The 20,196-nt window shown below is 34.2% G+C and overlaps 1 protein-coding gene and 1 long non-coding RNA gene across 3 annotated transcripts; both read right to left on the reverse strand.

The window, feature by feature from the left end:
- Nucleotides 1-2,062: 2,062 nt before the first annotated feature.
- On the reverse strand, nt 2,063-10,026 carry LOC127831914 (uncharacterized). The gene is made up of 7 exons (XR_008026549.1): nt 9,815-10,026; nt 8,979-9,040; nt 7,231-7,292; nt 6,396-6,457; nt 4,649-4,710; nt 3,812-3,873; nt 2,063-2,127 (listed from the first exon to the last, which is right to left on the reverse strand). It is a non-coding gene; the product is annotated as an uncharacterized LOC127831914 (long non-coding RNA).
- A 1,649-nt stretch (nt 10,027-11,675) lies between these two features.
- On the reverse strand, nt 11,676-19,524 carry LOC127831911 (uncharacterized). 2 transcript variants are annotated; one of them, XR_008026542.1, is made up of 7 exons: nt 19,091-19,524; nt 18,451-18,513; nt 17,495-17,674; nt 16,601-16,681; nt 15,919-16,128; nt 15,521-15,626; nt 11,676-15,292 (listed from the first exon to the last, which is right to left on the reverse strand). XR_008026542.1 is itself a non-coding variant. In XM_052357000.1 (3 exons), exons 1-3 carry the CDS (start codon nt 19,326-19,328, stop codon nt 17,976-17,978), a joined length of 312 nt encoding a protein of 103 aa, XP_052212960.1. In that variant the 5' UTR covers nt 19,329-19,524; the 3' UTR covers nt 17,919-17,975. The 2 variants fall into 2 exon arrangements, 1 of the variants encoding a protein (XP_052212960.1); XM_052357000.1 differs by lacking the exons at nt 11,676-15,292; nt 15,521-15,626; nt 15,919-16,128; nt 16,601-16,681; nt 17,495-17,674 and adding an exon at nt 17,919-17,986.
- Nucleotides 19,525-20,196: the final 672 nt, after the last annotated feature.

Consider the following 20,196-nt stretch of genomic DNA (forward strand, 5'->3'; position numbering starts at 1 on the left):
AAAGAATGAATTTGTTAGATATTTTCACTCTAAGCAATTTTGATAATGTCTTTTTTGTGTGTTTTTTTTTTAATCATCCCAAAAATGCCAATTTCAAAGCAAAAACAATCCAATTTCATCCAAGACAATAAACTAATTAGTCAAAATGAGAGATCAAAGATACTTTGAAGTGTAGAAATCAATAAGCTTCCAATAACTGTTATTTCACACCAATAAAAGTGTAAAATCTTGAAAGCGCCTTGTCGATCGGTGCCCATTTATTTACCAGCCGCCAATGAAATATTCTAGCATATAATGTCATGGGTGCCTTTTAACTGCAGCAGATGGTCAAAATGCATTGCCAGCTCTCATTTAGAGGTTCAAGACAATACAAATTTTCATATTTTGGACACAAAATATGTACTTTAGGCTATTTTTATGGTGGCAATCTGGTCCAAATGGGAGTTTGTAACCAAGCGAAAGAATACAATGCTCATTTGTTGGGGGGGGGGGGGGGATTTAAGCTGGAAGGAAAAGTTAAATTGAACAAAAAACACATATGTAGGCAAGCATTATAAGCTTAGCAATGATGTTCCATGTAGTAATAGGGGTAGAAAGGCAGTTCAGATCAAGGCAGTGTCCTGAAAGGGGTTTCTAGTACTTCTTTTGGGGACACAGCTTCCTGCAGAATTCTCAACACAACAAATATCAATGATTCATGTCACCTTTCTATGCAAAGAAAAAGAATAAGGACAATACTGTCATTAAATCACTGAATGAGAGAAGCATGTACCAAATAAAAAACAAAACAAGTTGCTGAAAGTGCCAAATTTTGTCAAAAAAAATCCCTCTAAGGTAAATGATGAAGGGGACACTTGCCTATAACAATCCTATGTTTAAGTAAGAGGCGCGACACCATTTTAAGCCGGAACCATGAATATAAGCATATTGTGAGAAAACAATACCAAAAACAAGCTAATTGTAGGGTAACAAGTAGCAAATCAACTCAGCTGTACTGCATACATGCTCAGGAACAAGGATAACCCTGTTAAGTGCCAACTTCAGCTGCCAACAAAGCACGAGCTTTACATGTCAGGACGCGGAACTATCAATACAAACTGCGAGGAGAATTACATGACGGCAAGGGTGTGAGTGACCACAATCCTGATTATGACAGTCTTTCACACCTAAAGCATCATACATATGCTTATTTGCTTGTGTACATGATAACAAAATGATATTATTACCTGTTTTGCCATCAACAACCCTTATCCATGTGGCCCTTGACTTAGTCGCAGACATTCCTCTTCCTGAAAAAGTCAAAATACCCAATAGAAAAAGATAAAAAAATGAAACAAAAACATGCATTTATGTATTTTAAGTGTACTTTTATGAATAATATGAAGTGATAAAATCTTGCTCAATTCATGATTGTACTAAATATGAAGGCTGGCTCAGTTAAGCATCTGCTGCACTGTCCATACTGTAAAAATGCCTGCCATTCCATGTCGGTGAAATGGGGCTCTGTTTGAATGTTCATGCTTTTCGCAAAAGTTTTAGTTGCGTTACTCGATCATGGAGTCCCTGGCGTTGAATTCTAACTTCATGTAACACATTAACGCGACACGGTCAACCCAATATGCGGTTGAAATTTAAGTCGGAAAGCAATTTAGCCCTTATTCCACTATATAAGGGTGGGGGGTCAACTTGAAAAACAACTATTCCAGGTCAAATAATCTGAATTCATGCATTTAATGCACTTATTTTCTTCCCTTTTGCTAAGAAATGACCAAAAATCTGCTTTCCCAGTCATATTTGCACTTGCAGATGATATTTCATTTTTATCATAAGTTAGTTTAGGTCACAACATACCAAAAGATTTCCTGCACAAATTCAATGTAAAAGCAATAACTTTAACAAAAAATAAAGTCAACTTTTGCGCGTAGACACCCCCATAAACCATACCTTTTCTTAAAGAGCATTCCAAGCCGCAATGATTTAAACAATAAAAAACATAGGTCATCCAATATGTAAGAAAGAACTCAATGCGAATCAGCGGTCACTGTTTTATGGCCATCTTTTTACCCGGCATCTCTCCAGTTGATGATGGTTTCCCGCCAACTGTCAAAGTCTTATGTAGTCTCCAACCTAAAAGCAAAACAGGGAATTTGTAGTATACAACAATGTTTTCCCTACCACATGAACACAGAAATATTCAAAAATAAAGTCATGGCAAGTGCCCGTACAGAGAATTGTGTCTTCAAATAAATGAAGATTTTGTTTTAGAGGGTATAGCATTGAACACCAAAAGTATTTAGTGTATTGTAACCTATAAGAGAAATTTATTTTTACTGAAATGTGTTTTTCTTTCATATTATTATCATCCCATCCATATTGCACCAATATATTAAGTTTGGCTGGATTAGCTGTCCATTTGGCCATTCTGTATCATATTTTCACACGCGGGTGTTTTCAGTCCGAAGAAGGCGATATTAGGCCTGTTAAAGCTTAACTGCCCCTTTAAGATTTAAAGCTGTTGTGTTCAATATCTGCAATAAAATACCAAAACAAACCAAAAAGACATGCAAGTGGGGCTAATGAGTGGTGGGGAAAGAATGAATTTGTTAGATATTTTCACTCTAAGCAATTTTGATAATGTCTTTTTTGTGTGTTTTTTTTTAATCATCCAAAAATGCCAATTTCAAAGCAAAAACAATCCAATTTCATCCAAGACAATAAACTAATTAGTCAAAATGAGAGATCAAAGATACTTTGAAGTGTAGAAATCAATAAGCTTCCAATAACTTGTTATTTCACACCAATAAAAGTGTAAAATCTTGAAAGCGCCTTGTCGATCGGTGCCCATTTATTTACCAGCCGCCAATGAAATATTCTAGCATATAATGTCATGGGTGCCTTTTAACTGCAGCAGATGGTCAAAATGCATTGCCAGCTCTCATTTAGAGGTTCAAGACAATACAAATTTTCATATTTTGGACACAAAATATGTACTTTAGGCTATTTTTATGGTGGCAATCTGGTCCAAATGGGAGTTTGTAACCAAGCGAAAGAATACAATGCTCATTTGTTGGGGGGGGGGGGGGATTTAAGCTGGAAGGAAAAGTTAAATTGAACAAAAAACACATATGTAGGCAAGCATTATAAGCTTAGCAATGATGTTCCATGTAGTAATAGGGGTAGAAAGGCAGTTCAGATCAAGGCAGTGTCCTGAAAGGGGTTTCTAGTACTTCTTTTGGGGACACAGCTTCCTGCAGAATTCTCAACACAACAAATATCAATGATTCATGTCACCTTTCTATGCAAAGAAAAAAGAATAAGGACAATACTGTCATTAAATCACTGAATGAGAGAAGCATGTACCAAATAAAAAACAAAACAAGTTGCTGAAAGTGCCAAATTTTGTCAAAAAAATCCCTCTAAGGTAAATGATGAAGGGGACACTTGCTATAACAATCCTATGTTTAAGTAAGGCGCGACACCATTTTAAGCCGGAACCATGAATATAAGCATATTGTGAGAAAACAATACCAAAAACAAGCTAATTGTAGGGTAACAAGTAGCAAATCAACTCAGCTGTACTGCATACATGCTCAGGAACAAGGATAACCCTGTTAAGTGCCAACTTCAGCTGCCAACAAAGCACGAGCTTTACATGTCAGGACGCGGAACTATCAATACAAACTGCGAGGAGAATTACATGACGGCAAGGGTGTGAGTGACCACAATCCTGATTATGACAGGTCTTTCACACCTAAAGCATCATACATATGCTTATTTGCTTGTGTACATGATAACAAAATGATATTATTACCTGTTTTGCCATCAACAACCCTTATCCAGTGGCCCTTGACTTAGTCGCAGACATTCCTCTTCCTGAAAAAGTCAAAATACCCAATAGAAAAAGATAAAAAAATGAAACAAAAACATGCATTTATGTATTTTAAGTGTACTTTTATGAATAATATGAAGTGATAAAATCTTGCTCAATTCATGATTGTACTAAATATGAAGGCTGGCTCAGTTAAGCATCTGCTGCACTGTCCATACTGTAAAAATGCCTGCCATTCCATGTCGGTGAAATGGGGCTCTGTTTGAATGTTCATGCTTTTCGCAAAAGTTTTAGTTGCGTTACTCGATCATGGAGTCCCTGGCGTTGAATTCTAACTTCATGTAACACATTAACGCGACACGGTCAACCAATATGCGGTTGAATTTAAGTCGGAAAGCAATTTAGCCCTTATTCCACTATATAAGGGTGGGGGGTCAACTTGAAAAACAACTATTCCAGGTCAAATAATCTGAATTCATGCATTTAATGCACTTATTTTCTTCCCTTTTGCTAAGAAATGACCAAAAATCTGCTTTCCCAGTCATATTTTGCACTTGCAGATGATATTTCATTTTTATCATAAGTTAGTTTAGGTCACAACATACCAAAAGATTTCCTGCACAAATTCAATGTAAAAGCAATAACTTTAACAAAAAATAAAGTCAAACTTTTGCGCGTAGACACCCCCCATAACCATACCTTTTCTTAAAGAGCATTCCAAGCCGCAATGATTTAAACAATAAAAAACATAGGTCATCCAATATGTAAGAAAGAACTCAATGCGAATCAGCGGTCACTGTTTTATGGCCATCTTTTTACCGGCATCTCTCCAGTTGATGATGGTTTCCCGCCAACTGTCAAAGTCTTATGTAGTCTCCAACCTAAAAGCAAAACAGGGAATTTGTAGTATACAACAATGTTTTCCCTACCACATGAACACAGAAATATTCAAAAATAAAGTCATGGCAAGTGCCCGTACAGAGAATTGTGTCTTCAAATAAATGAAGATTTTGTTTTTAGAGGGTATAGCATTGAACACCAAAAGTATTTAGTGTATTGTAACCTATAAGAGAAATTTATTTTTACTGAAATGTGTTTTTCTTTCATATTATTATCATCCCATCCATATTGCACCAATATATTAAGTTTGGCTGGATTAGCTGTCCATTTGGCCATTCTGTATCATATTTTCACACGCGGGTGTTTTCAGTCCGAAGAAGGCGATATTAGGCCTGTTAAAGCTTAACTGCCCCTTTAAGATTTAAAGCTGTTGTGTTCAATATCTGCAATAAAATACCAAAACAAACCAAAAAGACATGCAAGTGGGGCTAATGAGTGGTGGGGAAAGAATGAATTTGTTAGATATTTTCACTCTAAGCAATTTTGATAATGTCTTTTTTGTGTGTTTTTTTTTAATCATCCCAAAAATGCCAATTTCAAAGCAAAAACAATCCAATTTCATCCAAGACAATAAACTAATTAGTCAAAATGAGAGATCAAAGATACTTTGAAGTGTAGAAATCAATAAGCTTCCAATAACTTGTTATTTCACACCAATAAAAGTGTAAAATCTTGAAAGCGCCTTGTCGATCGGTGCCCATTTATTTACCAGCCGCCAATGAAATATTCTAGCATATAATGTCATGGGTGCCTTTTAACTGCAGCAGATGGTCAAAATGCATTGCCAGCTCTCATTTAGAGGTTCAAGACAATACAAATTTTCATATTTTGGACACAAAATATGTACTTTAGGCTATTTTTATGGTGGCAATCTGGTCCAAATGGGAGTTTGTAACCAAGCGAAAGAATACAATGCTCATTTGTTGGGGGGGGGGGGGGATTTAAGCTGGAAGGAAAAGTTAAATTGAACAAAAAACACATATGTAGGCAAGCATTATAAGCTTAGCAATGATGTTCCATGTAGTAATAGGGGTAGAAAGGCAGTTCAGATCAAGGCAGTGTCCTGAAAGGGGTTTCTAGTACTTCTTTTGGGGACACAGCTTCCTGCAGAATTCTCAACACAACAAATATCAATGATTCATGTCACCTTTCTATGCAAAGAAAAAAGAATAAGGACAATACTGTCATTAAATCACTGAATGAGAGAAGCATGTACCAAATAAAAAACAAAACAAGTTGCTGAAAGTGCCAAATTTTGTCAAAAAAATCCCTCTAAGGTAAATGATGAAGGGGACACTTGCTATAACAATCCTATGTTTAAGTAAGGCGCGACACCATTTTAAGCCGGAACCATGAATATAAGCATATTGTGAGAAAACAATACCAAAAACAAGCTAATTGTAGGGTAACAAGTAGCAAATCAACTCAGCTGTACTGCATACATGCTCAGGAACAAGGATAACCCTGTTAAGTGCCAACTTCAGCTGCCAACAAAGCACGAGCTTTACATGTCAGGACGCGGAACTATCAATACAAACTGCGAGGAGAATTACATGACGGCAAGGGTGTGAGTGACCACAATCCTGATTATGACAGTCTTTCACACCTAAAGCATCATACATATGCTTATTTGCTTGTGTACATGATAACAAAATGATATTATTACCTGTTTTGCCATCAACAACCCTTATCCAGTGGCCCTTGACTTAGTCGCAGACATTCCTCTTCCTGAAAAAGTCAAAATACCCAATAGAAAAAGATAAAAAAATGAAACAAAAACATGCATTTATGTATTTTAAGTGTACTTTTATGAATAATATGAAGTGATAAATCTTGCTCAATTCATGATTGTACTAAATATGAAGGCTGGCTCAGTTAAGCATCTGCTGCACTGTCCATACTGTAAAAATGCCTGCCATTCCATGTCGGTGAAATGGGGCTCTGTTTGAATGTTCATGCTTTTCGCAAAAGTTTTAGTTGCGTTACTCGATCATGGAGTCCCTGGCGTTGAATTCTAACTTCATGTAACACATTAACGCGACACGGTCAACCAATATGCGGTTGAATTTAAGTCGGAAAGCAATTTAGCCCTTATTCCACTATATAAGGGTGGGGGGTCAACTTGAAAAACAACTATTCCAGGTCAAATAATCTGAATTCATGCATTTAATGCACTTATTTTCTTCCCTTTTGCTAAGAAATGACCAAAAATCTGCTTTCCCAGTCATATTTTGCACTTGCAGATGATATTTCATTTTTATCATAAGTTAGTTTAGGTCACAACATACCAAAAGATTTCCTGCACAAATTCAATGTAAAAGCAATAACTTTAACAAAAAATAAAGTCAAACTTTTGCGCGTAGACACCCCCATAACCATACCTTTTCTTAAAGAGCATTCCAAGCCGCAATGATTTAAACAATAAAAAACATAGGTCATCCAATATGTAAGAAAGAACTCAATGCGAATCAGCGGTCACTGTTTTATGGCCATCTTTTTACCGGCATCTCTCCAGTTGATGATGGTTTCCCGCCAACTGTCAAAGTCTTATGTAGTCTCCAACCTAAAAGCAAAACAGGGAATTTGTAGTATACAACAATGTTTTCCCTACCACATGAACACAGAAATATTCAAAAATAAAGTCATGGCAAGTGCCCGTACAGAGAATTGTGTCTTCAAATAAATGAAGATTTTGTTTTTAGAGGGTATAGCATTGAACACCAAAAGTATTTAGTGTATTGTAACCTATAAGAGAAATTTATTTTTACTGAAATGTGTTTTTCTTTCATATTATTATCATCCCATCCATATTGCACCAATATATTAAGTTTGGCTGGATTAGCTGTCCATTTGGCCATTCTGTATCATATTTTCACACGCGGGTGTTTTCAGTCCGAAGAAGGCGATATTAGGCCTGTTAAAGCTTAACTGCCCCTTTAAGATTTAAAGCTGTTGTGTTCAATATCTGCAATAAAATACCAAAACAAACCAAAAAGACATGCAAGTGGGGCTAATGAGTGGTGGGGAAAGAATGAATTTGTTAGATATTTTCACTCTAAGCAATTTTGATAATGTCTTTTTTGTGTGTTTTTTTTTAATCATCCCAAAAATGCCAATTTCAAAGCAAAAACAATCCAATTTCATCCAAGACAATAAACTAATTAGTCAAAATGAGAGATCAAAGATACTTTGAAGTGTAGAAATCAATAAGCTTCCAATAACTTGTTATTTCACACCAATAAAAGTGTAAAATCTTGAAAGCGCCTTGTCGATCGGTGCCCATTTATTTACCAGCCGCCAATGAAATATTCTAGCATATAATGTCATGGGTGCCTTTTAACTGCAGCAGATGGTCAAAATGCATTGCCAGCTCTCATTTAGAGGTTCAAGACAATACAAATTTTCATATTTTGGACACAAAATATGTACTTTAGGCTATTTTTATGGTGGCAATCTGGTCCAAATGGGAGTTTGTAACCAAGCGAAAGAATACAATGCTCATTTGTTGGGGGGGGGGGGGGGATTTAAGCTGGAAGGAAAAGTTAAATTGAACAAAAAACACATATGTAGGCAAGCATTATAAGCTTAGCAATGATGTTCCATGTAGTAATAGGGGTAGAAAGGCAGTTCAGATCAAGGCAGTGTCCTGAAAGGGGTTTCTAGTACTTCTTTTGGGGACACAGCTTCCTGCAGAATTCTCAACACAACAAATATCAATGATTCATGTCACCTTTCTATGCAAAGAAAAAAGAATAAGGACAATACTGTCATTAAATCACTGAATGAGAGAAGCATGTACCAAATAAAAAACAAAACAAGTTGCTGAAAGTGCCAAATTTTGTCAAAAAAATCCCTCTAAGGTAAATGATGAAGGGGACACTTGCTATAACAATCCTATGTTTAAGTAAGGCGCGACACCATTTTAAGCCGGAACCATGAATATAAGCATATTGTGAGAAAACAATACCAAAAACAAGCTAATTGTAGGGTAACAAGTAGCAAATCAACTCAGCTGTACTGCATACATGCTCAGGAACAAGGATAACCCTGTTAAGTGCCAACTTCAGCTGCCAACAAAGCACGAGCTTTACATGTCAGGACGCGGAACTATCAATACAAACTGCGAGGAGAATTACATGACGGCAAGGGTGTGAGTGACCACAATCCTGATTATGACAGTCTTTCACACCTAAAGCATCATACATATGCTTATTTGCTTGTGTACATGATAACAAAATGATATTATTACCTGTTTTGCCATCAACAACCCTTATCCAGTGGCCCTTGACTTAGTCGCAGACATTCCTCTTCCTGAAAAAGTCAAAATACCCAATAGAAAAAGATAAAAAAATGAAACAAAAACATGCATTTATGTATTTTAAGTGTACTTTTATGAATAATATGAAGTGATAAAATCTTGCTCAATTCATGATTGTACTAAATATGAAGGCTGGCTCAGTTAAGCATCTGCTGCACTGTCCATACTGTAAAAATGCCTGCCATTCCATGTCGGTGAAATGGGGCTCTGTTTGAATGTTCATGCTTTTCGCAAAAGTTTTAGTTGCGTTACTCGATCATGGAGTCCCTGGCGTTGAATTCTAACTTCATGTAACACATTAACGCGACACGGTCAACCAATATGCGGTTGAATTTAAGTCGGAAAGCAATTTAGCCCTTATTCCACTATATAAGGGTGGGGGGTCAACTTGAAAAACAACTATTCCAGGTCAAATAATCTGAATTCATGCATTTAATGCACTTATTTTCTTCCCTTTTGCTAAGAAATGACCAAAAATCTGCTTTCCCAGTCATATTTTGCACTTGCAGATGATATTTCATTTTTATCATAAGTTAGTTTAGGTCACAACATACCAAAAGATTTCCTGCACAAATTCAATGTAAAAGCAATAACTTTAACAAAAAATAAAGTCAAACTTTTGCGCGTAGACACCCCCATAACCATACCTTTTCTTAAAGAGCATTCCAAGCCGCAATGATTTAAACAATAAAAAACATAGGTCATCCAATATGTAAGAAAGAACTCAATGCGAATCAGCGGTCACTGTTTTATGGCCATCTTTTTACCGGCATCTCTCCAGTTGATGATGGTTTCCCGCCAACTGTCAAAGTCTTATGTAGTCTCCAACCTAAAAGCAAAACAGGGAATTTGTAGTATACAACAATGTTTTCCCTACCACATGAACACAGAAATATTCAAAAATAAAGTCATGGCAAGTGCCCGTACAGAGAATTGTGTCTTCAAATAAATGAAGATTTTGTTTTTAGAGGGTATAGCATTGAACACCAAAAGTATTTAGTGTATTGTAACCTTAATATCATTACTGATATTATTTTACTCACACAAAATTCACACGATTCGATTGCCTTGAAGTTCTTCAACTGTATCACTAATTTACAGTATACCCTTTACAAGGAAGATTAATGTTTCTTTCTTCTTTTCAAAAATATAAAAAACGACAAGTTACCTAAGTACTTCAGGAACAATTATATAATTATATGTATGCATATGCCCGCTAGTAGTTAAATAAGATAATTAAAAAAAAGATTAGTACTATCGTTATCAAGTCATTATGAACTAAAGTGAATGCGCAATTTGTGTAATGTTCACATTTGAACTGCTATACCATCGCTCGTCGGCATTAGACGATATCAAATGATGACCCACGCGTAACTTAAGAGTGGAGCAACATAACATTTTAAGAAGCTTAGTGAGCTGGAATTTATAATACATCCAACGATATACAATCATGCTAAATGTAACTGAACTTTTCATACATTTCAATCTATAACATTATAGCAAATTAATACAACTGTCCATAGTAAGCAATAATCGCGAAGTATCGATAAAGCCTAACACCATAAGTAACAAATAAGAGTCCATTGTCATTCAAATTGACTATGGCGGACTAGGCCACCAATGTGCTATAAGAAGTTTATTGCAGTCGTTGCTTTGCGAAACACGAACGTACTAAGTACTTTTGACACAATCACGCCTCAAACATGACAAATAGGACGCAACATTACGTGATGAAGCGTTGCAATTTATTTGGTAAATTTATTAAATGTTATATTATAATAAAAAATATAATATGACTCATATAACATATCAAATGCAAAAAACATATTTGCTACTAGCGTATTCTTCTTTTGTAAAAAAAATCTAGAAATCGGAATGCTTTTTATGTAAAACTACCGATTGCCTGGTTGTAGACTGTTGCATTTGTCTCTGCAAAGTGTCCAAATGATAAGATTATATGTTTCTTTGCATCGACTTTGTGTTTGACCATTCAACTTGCACAAGGGAATCCGTATTTTATCAGCTAATACGGTGCCGTTTTGCCTATTAGCCTAACAGTTAGCAGAACAGTTATGTAAATAGTGTCTATAGTGTCAATAGTGTCAATATTGTATATAGTTTTAATAGTTTCAATAGTGTCCAGCTTGGCTTCCAGCACTTAACAAAGGGCTTAAACTAGTCAAGAGTGATTGAAGTAAGTACACTTATTACTAACAATATAACATGCCTTTCCTGGCATTATATATACTTTCCTGTTTTGTTGTCGTGTATTACAAAAACTGATCGATATGTAATTGAATATTGAGGTGTTCTGAGGTTTATTTAATTTGAATAAAATGTTGTTTAAGCGTAAATTGAACCGGTTTTCTCTTTCTTCTCAAGTATCCAATTCCACAATTAGTAAAACAAACCGTACCAACAAGATTCCCTAACATTTGGATTGTCTGACCTCATAATGTTTCTGCTTTGCGTAGAGTACAAGCAAAGGTTCTTAAATAAGGTTAATATACAATTCAATTCAATTCAATGTTTTATTAAAGTCTCATTCGCAATACATATACAATTAAAATACATATAAAATCACAGTTACATGTATGTGACCAATCATAATATGATTTATAAGAGACTATATAATTATATACTTATATACATTAACAATTATTGACTAACAGATTAGTTCCACATGGTTAAAACTTACTCCTATTAAAATAAGTTATTGTATCTAAGACTATGTGGTATTATTTACACTTGTCAATATTGTTTATATATTAAAATACCATTTGCTTTTAAAACCCAGACTAGTCTATAAACTATTTTACAAATGTACAGCATAAAACTTAAGTATATACAATTCATTTTGAATATAAAATATTCCTTCTTTCTTTGAGAATACTAAAGCAGGATTTGGCTGATATATAAAGCAACCTCTCATCTGTAAATATGTATTTAAGTTTCTCAGTATCTGACATGTTGTGACAATTTGAAGTTTCAATTAAAATGTCCATTAGACTTTTCCTGATATTTACATATAAAGGACAATAAAAAAGTACATGTATCTCATCCTCCACTATGTTTTTACAATGGAAACATGTTCGATTACCCAAATCAATATTTTCATATCCGCACCGCATCGAAACTTAGCTAATGCACTTCTATACAAAAATGGTATATTGTCTTTAACATATGCTTCTGTTCTAAAGTCGTTTTTAAATAATCTATACAGTCTCAATTTATTATGACCAACACCTCTAGTTCCAGTATTACTATTGACTGCACTTCTCCATTTGACAATTTCTTTTTCAAAAATCCTAGATTCTACGTCATTTACAATATATTTAATATTATTAATTGGTATATCAACTAAATCAGACATGTTTGCATCTCTCAGACATGACTTTATTCTAAAATAACTATTTTTAACATTTCTTGATTTAGACCACAAGTACATTTTCTTATTTATTCTGGAATCATTCATATTTACATTTCTAAAATGTTGTCTAATAACAGCTCCCCATTGCTTTACAATTGGTGGTTTCCAACCCATTTCTCCAAGAACTGCCGCATTAGGGGTGTATTTACCGACACCTAAATGATACCGCATTGCCCGATTCTGGACAGCATTAATACACGAGTAAGGTTTATCGCCTCATATTGGTGCACTATAGCTGATAATAGGCCAAACCATAGAATCAAATAACTTGGTGAACGTGGAATATTGGAAACCTCCAAATGCTTTACTTTTCGAAATAATTAAACCTAATGCTCTAGAAGCAGACATAGCCACATTTTTTGCTATTTCATGGTAATCTAAAAATTCATTTATACTGGGAATATTTTTCGGGTCAATCAAATAGCAAAGTGCCCGCTGACTTACGACATTAAATAGATGTTTTTTTCATGCACGCTCAGCTCTAGTTTTGTGTAACGTTCGTAGCATATTTTATAAAGCAAATATTTCCGGACTTGCGATCGTGTTGTTTGTCTTGCAGAAGAATTATGTTTCTTACTTTAAACATGGTTTATTATTGTCTGTGATATATTATCGCTGTAGCATAAAATACATCTGTGCAGAAGAATATAAGAGGTATAACAGACCACTGACGACCACCTCGCGTCATCGAAACACGAGAATTCGGCTTACGTTAAATCAACGTGTTTGCGCTGACTGGTCGGTCACTATATTGCGAGGAGGCCTTTGTTCATTTGCACTCTTTCATTAAAAGAACGCAAGTATATAAATAATTGTAACATCTATTGGAAAGTGCTAACGAGTGCAATGTTCATATTAAAGCTGTTTAATGCTATTTTCAGCAAAAGCGTGACCTGCACTGTTGGTACAATAATATACTAGTAGATTTGCCTTTGTGTATATGTTGACCTTAACAATGCAATTAGCTCAATCCAGTAACGATTTTTTTATATAGGGAATAACTGATGCTTTTGTAGAGTGATTTAGCTTTATTTCAGGTGTTGTAAAATTGTAATATAACAATTAATGTTTTGAACTGCGTATCACACAGTGTTTTAATGCCTATAAAATAATAACTATTTTGGTTTTTATGCTGTAGGAAAATAAATAAATTCAATAACACGCGATAAAGCTACATTGTTTTTTTATAATGTTAAGAATGCTTCATGATGACGTTTATTTTTAGCTTAATTTTGGGGACAAGCATCATAATATATTTGTCATTCAAGCTTGAGAATAGTGCGAGTCTTTGTTTGGTATTTTGTTGGGGTATGTTTGTGTTTTTAATTAACGGGTCTCAATGGTGCTTATTCAGATTTACAAAGAATTGTTTGATAATAATCTTAAAAAAGAAAATGACCCGAATATGGTATATATTTTAGAAGAAATTATAAACATGCTATTAACACAGTACAATACTTTTTGTACAGTTTAAAGTACGATAAATATCATCAAACTCAAGTTGATTTTGCAAACAAAACCATACTAAGAGGACATTATTATTTATAGTTGAGAAAATTAACATCTTTTAATGCAACACTGTATAACACAATTCGAAGAAGATACACACATATGATACAGATATTAATTAAGAAATTAATGGAGTAACCATTTTAAAACACGCCATGTAAAACAAGTGATTCTTTAAGCGGATTATTATACCTAAACCATCAATCTTGGCGCAGATGTTTCGATCAAACAGGCTATAATGAGAATAAACTTATCTTATTGCTTTTAATCAAAATATATACAACGCCGATGACTAAAGAACTAGAATAAAAGTTCAGATCAAGAATTAACAGAAAATAAACGAAAATAGTGTTTTATTCAATTGCAAATATTTCCTTTGGCTGTACGACATAACCGATTTCATGTATATAAACCATGTTCACCCCATTAGGAAAGCCCATTCATATGTTTAGATGCGTTCATACGACACATATACACACTTTTGACTGTGCAATAAGTACGAGTAAACGTGTTGGTATCGGAGTTTGCTTATTTGTTATAAATTTATTTGAAGTAAACACTATTTTGTTCATATTGCCACAGTTGATGTAAGATTAAAAGAATAAAGTTATGACATTAAAATCGTATAAACTCGCTTTAATATACATGTTCACAATGGTAATCAGACCGAGGAAGGGCCTCCTTACATTAAATTGACATAAGTGTAAGTCCAAAAGTGTAAAACGAACCGCAGGCGAGGATAAAAATAATGGATATAATGGGGACCCGTACGCCTCTTTACAAATATTATCTCGTGAAATCATATTTTTATTTAAACACTGTCAGTCTTTCTTTGCTGTGTCAGTATTATTTTACTCTAAAATAAAACTCCCTTATCTATCCATAAACATAGAACCAAATTACCGCCGTAAAATTTCTCAAAGCAGTTAACAAAAAATTGCAGAGCACCAATGGTAATAGCATCGAACTTAGCATTATTAATATTTATTGGCAAATGATCAACTAGTTTTCGTTCGTTAAACCCTACGTGTCACAAATTCAAACCGTTGTGTATTTAGATATAAGCTATTAAAATCGAAAAAAGTCAAGCACAGAACCCAATCCGGAGAAAAGAAAGAACCGTAATAAGTTGTTCCTGTCCTAATATGCCTGTGGAGATATAACGACAAATTGCTCCTCCGTGTTATAGTAGATACCCGAGGAATGTCCACAATGTTCATACATATCAGATTTTCTGTCTTCGACAATCTCTGGTGTGTTCCAGTAATTGCCCGACATCTCCGCTTTTCTGTTGGGTTTCGACATACTACAATATAAGATATTGCATCAGTTCCACCCGTTACAAACAGTTCGTAATAACAAAAAAACATCAGTATAAACACATTTTTTTTAAATTGCATTTCCCTATTTTTGGTTTTCTTATGTTATTTCGATGTTTTAAGACTAAGATTTTGTTGATATGCATTTATTATATAATTGAAAATGAATTGTGTACGAGAGCGTGTTAATATCATAATAATACTTGACCAATGACCTTTTAAGCCTGCAGTAAATGGTAATGGTTAAGACGGAAGCTACGCCTGTAACCACACCCACAGAAATGAGCGTAAAGATGATAATTATTTCCGTCTTCGGGTGTCCTAAAACACATCAACTAACTAGCGAATTCGGATAAAATTTGATTCAAATAAAAGTAATGCATGGCTTTAAAGATATTGTCTTAAAAAAGATTTATCTTTCGCTGTTATACTTTTATTGACAATTGTCAATGAATTAAAAAATAAACTCGATACCACATACAGGCATCATTTTAATTTACTGTGTAAATATTTGCTGGCAATATACGATACCGGAAAAAAATACCCCACACTTCACATAACCTTTATTACAGCTGTGGTAAAAACATTTCCCTAGCCTTACACTTATACTGACCGTCACTCCCCGAAGAAAGTATTGTGTTGTTTTCTGTAGAAAGTATTGTGTCGTTTGAAACTCTAGGTGCAACACTGACGTCACCATTCGTTTCCTGATTGCGTAGTGTGCTTTATTCTGACGTAGAGGAAAGCGTAAAGGTCAACGACGCTTTATACAATTCAGTGCGTGACTCTTGTCCAACGTACGTCATAACGTCATGAACTGATTCTGCAACATTAAACCATGGACGCAGCTTCGCAAAATTGTCTTAAGAAAGCTGATATAAACAATCATGCAATTATGTTGTTAAATGTTGCTGCGAAATAAATTGTGCATCAATTTGAAAATGACTCTTCTTTTGCTAATACAAAAAATGAATATAATATGAAAATAATAGGACGACTAAAATTACAATTTTGTATTGCGGCTGCTTAAATAAAATTTATGGCATCACAATATGTGTTATGTTAGGTTTTTGTTTAAATACTCAATACTTATCGGCCTATTCATTTTAATTATCCGTTTCAACTTTACAATACACATAATCATCATTTCGATACAAAATAAGCACCACCATAATCACTTTTACCTTGTCAAATTTATAAACCCACCATATGTCAACCATATAATAGATTGACAAGCACTTAAATACGTGATAATTTGTTCTTGTCCGTCATATTCCTAAAAACGAAATTCTTACCATTTACGCAGACTGAAGGATATTTTTCAGAACAGTTGCTTTTCCTTACTTTCAAATCTTGGTCGAGCAAATAGCAGTGGGCTTTAAAAATTAAATATAAAGTTTATAGTAATTGCAGTTTTACACACACAAAAACCAACGTTATAGTTTTATACCGGTCCCGAAACCGTGGTGTTCTGTAATTACGACATGAAAACAGAAAGGTTTAAAGGGGCCTTTTCACAGATTTTGGCATTTTTTAACTTATTCATTAAATGCTTTATATCGATAAATGTAAACATTGGATCGGAAAAGCTCCAGTAAAAAATCAAGAATAAAATTAAAAAAAGGAAAAGAACATTGCCCGGACCAGGTTTCGAACCAGTGACCCCTGGAGTCCTGCCAGAGACCTGAAGTAAAAACGCTTTACCCTACTGAGCTATTCCGCCGTGTACACATATTGAACGTATTTTATACCTTATATAAGCAATCTTCGTAGTTTCACAAAATTTAACGACAAAAACAGAACTCTCCAAATTATTCAATCGTTTCGCGGTGCAACGCTTTATAATTTTTAGGTTTTAAAATCGTCAAAAGATGCATATAATGGCTATATTAGACCATGGTAAATGTTCAGTATTACTGTTTCCTCACAAATATCATAACTAAAACGAAAATTTGCGAATCTGAAACAACTTTTTTCAATTTTGTCAATTTACCAAAGCGTGAAAAGATCCCTTTAATAGTTGTAACTAAATACGAAGTATATGCAATGCATGTGTAATTATAATTGTTACATTTCATTAGAACAGTATATTATAATTGTTCGACTATTTGTATAAATGCTCGTTAGATCGACATTAAATTTTTGTTTTAAACACGCAATGTCCCATAAGTCTAGCACATGATAATTACCTTCGGTGAATTTTCTAACACTCAGTGGTTGTATCCAAAATGGAACGTCAATGATGTCTTGAGCAACGCCAAACTGTTCTATGTTAATTGGACTCACGGTAGGCAATATTGCTTTATTTGCAATGCACTCATTTTTAGCTGCTTCAATTGTAGAGTATCCGTTTTCAAAAAAAGTTTTTCCTAAAATAAACGAAATGCATTCACGTAAACGAACTTTAAAACTAAATTAATGTAATCAAAGTAAAATGTACAGTATTAATTCCATGGTTATGTACATGAAAACATTAATTTAAATTAATGTACATAGGATGTTCGTTGAAACCAAATCTCTTCACATAAAACCATAAACGAAAAGAAAACGCCCGGACTGGTTTACACATGTTAAAAAAAATAGTGTTTAGCATGCAAATTGTATTGTATCATACCTTTAAATAATGTGCGTGCAATACACTTTCTAATCCTAACCGTTCAACATACATGTTCAGCCAAACCCTGCAAGATACATGTTCAGACAACCCGTGTAAGACACAAGTTCAGCCAAACCCTGCAAGATACATGTTCAGACAACCCGTGTAAGACACAAGTTCAGCCAAACTGTGCAAGATACCTGTTAAGACAAAGCCATGTATGACATATGTCAGACAAACCGTGCAAGATACTATCTCAGCCAAACCGTGCAAGACACATGTTCAGCAAAATTGTGCAATACACATGCTAAGCCAAACCGTGTAGGATACATGTTAAGTCAAGCCGTACAAGACACTTGTGCATGACATACCGTGAATTTGAACAAGTAAATTTAACAAGCAATACAACCTACAAGTTATGACAGCCCTTGAAATATAGATCGTAAAAGGTACAATCAGATAAGAAATAAGTTTTATATGTGCTCAATATTTTTTTAACGCTGTATTCCAATTTCATCTATAGAAGCATGTTTAGTGGCATACATTTACCTTTTATGCATCTCGTTCTTGCTTTATTGTGGAGCTCAAGTTGGGAGACGTTAAAAGTTCGCCCTGTAACGTACACTGAGATATGGGTAAAGCGCATCAAGTATTACATACGCACTATCAATTAATCTGCCTATATGCGGCTATACCGATAAGTGGAAACCGTTTAACTCTGGTTCCTTTTGGAAGAATAGGCCTGTGTTTGAACACAATCATATAACAGGCTCTATACATCCATACACGGTCAGGTCCATACATGGTATTTAAGGTTATTTATATAAAAATCGTATTGTCATATACCAACGAACGCGAACGGACTTAAATTATACCATGTGCGGTTAGTAACAGTATGTCTTTGTTCGCAATGCTCAATATAAACGAACTTCAAATGAAAAAAGCACTGTCAAATTTCAATAACAAATTTAACTGTGCCATGTTTGAGCACTAAATTCTTGCTATTATCTTTTTTACTTAAGTAGAGACGCATGCTCACAGATTTGATAAAAAACATTGGTGACCATATTTATCTTTAATATATATCAATGAAAAAAGGTCAACAATGTGTATTAGTGCGTTTGAAATAAAGGAAGCGCAACTAGTTCCTTTTGGTACAATGCTGAGTAAATTTTATTGTATCTCGTACTTGTATTTTCTCCGACGTGTATTTGTACTTCAAAGCCATAGAGCCACACGGGATATGAGGTATTCAGGTCAGGACGACCTCGATCCATCCACATCGGCCAGCTGAGCATGGTCTGGTTGGAACGATGACATTTCATGTGCCAGCTATACCAGTCTCTCCTTTTGACAGCGTGTGTTTTCCCACATTTGCTTGATGCTATATTTAGAGGAATAAATGATAATATAGTATTATGATACATGATATCTATAAAATTACACAATAATAATAAAATATAATATGATATATCACCTGGTGATTTAAGAGAAGTACTGTGCAAAATAGTCAAAACAAGCAATAATACTATTATTAACAAATCAAGTTAAATCCTTTGTTTAGAATTGTCTTTTATTGAGAAATTAAAGACAAATTATTGCCAACAATCTAATAAGTAACGCTTATATAACATACTGACGAATCGGATAGAATGTTGACGACTGCATAGCTCATTCATTTTAATAAAACTTACCAACAAACAAATAAAACCGTTGCTGTCTGATGATTAGGTCTTTATCGTCAGATTAAATATATTATTAAAAAAATATGTCAACAAATACTCTTCCAGTTTTAATAAAAATTATCTTTCCACTTGTTACTAGATCTGCAACATGAAAGGAAATATGAAATAACAATCTGTCATTTGCTTCAGAAGCTTAAGCTATGCGATTGAAATGAATGATGTACCGATAATTAATTGGTTTCAAAAGCCAAGTATATGTGATTTTTTAGACCAATTGTCACTCTTAAATTACCAAGAACGAATGTAATAATTAAAAAAACAATATATTTTTCCTTTGACTTTAGAAAAAATATGTCAATGCATATAATTATGTTCTTATTTATATTATTTAAGAACTTATTGTGTGATAATAGTTGTTTATAGGTGCAAATGCAGTGATACGTTTTGTAACATAAAACAGAAACATAAAGCAGGACTATCGGTTTGAAAACTGTTGTTATTTGTCAGTCACTATTAACCGAATGTCATTTTGAACTTGCCCAACAATCCAGCATACAAGACAAAGATCCGTAACATTCTTGAAGAATTAAAAGTCTTAAGTAAATACTTT

This window comes from Dreissena polymorpha, chromosome 5 (assembly GCF_020536995.1).
Source record: "Dreissena polymorpha isolate Duluth1 chromosome 5, UMN_Dpol_1.0, whole genome shotgun sequence".
NCBI lineage: Eukaryota > Metazoa > Mollusca > Bivalvia > Myida > Dreissenidae > Dreissena > Dreissena polymorpha.

Bases quoted from the DNA above. Each gene is read 5' to 3' on its own strand.
- LOC127831911 (XM_052357000.1), bottom strand. From the start codon at position 19,328: ATGTATCATAATACTATATTATCATTTATTCCTCTAAATATAGCATCA. The intron at 18,514-19,090 runs GTACGAGATACA...TGTACGTTACAG, and splicing joins ACACGTCGGAGAAAATACAA to GGCGAACTTTTAACGTCTCC.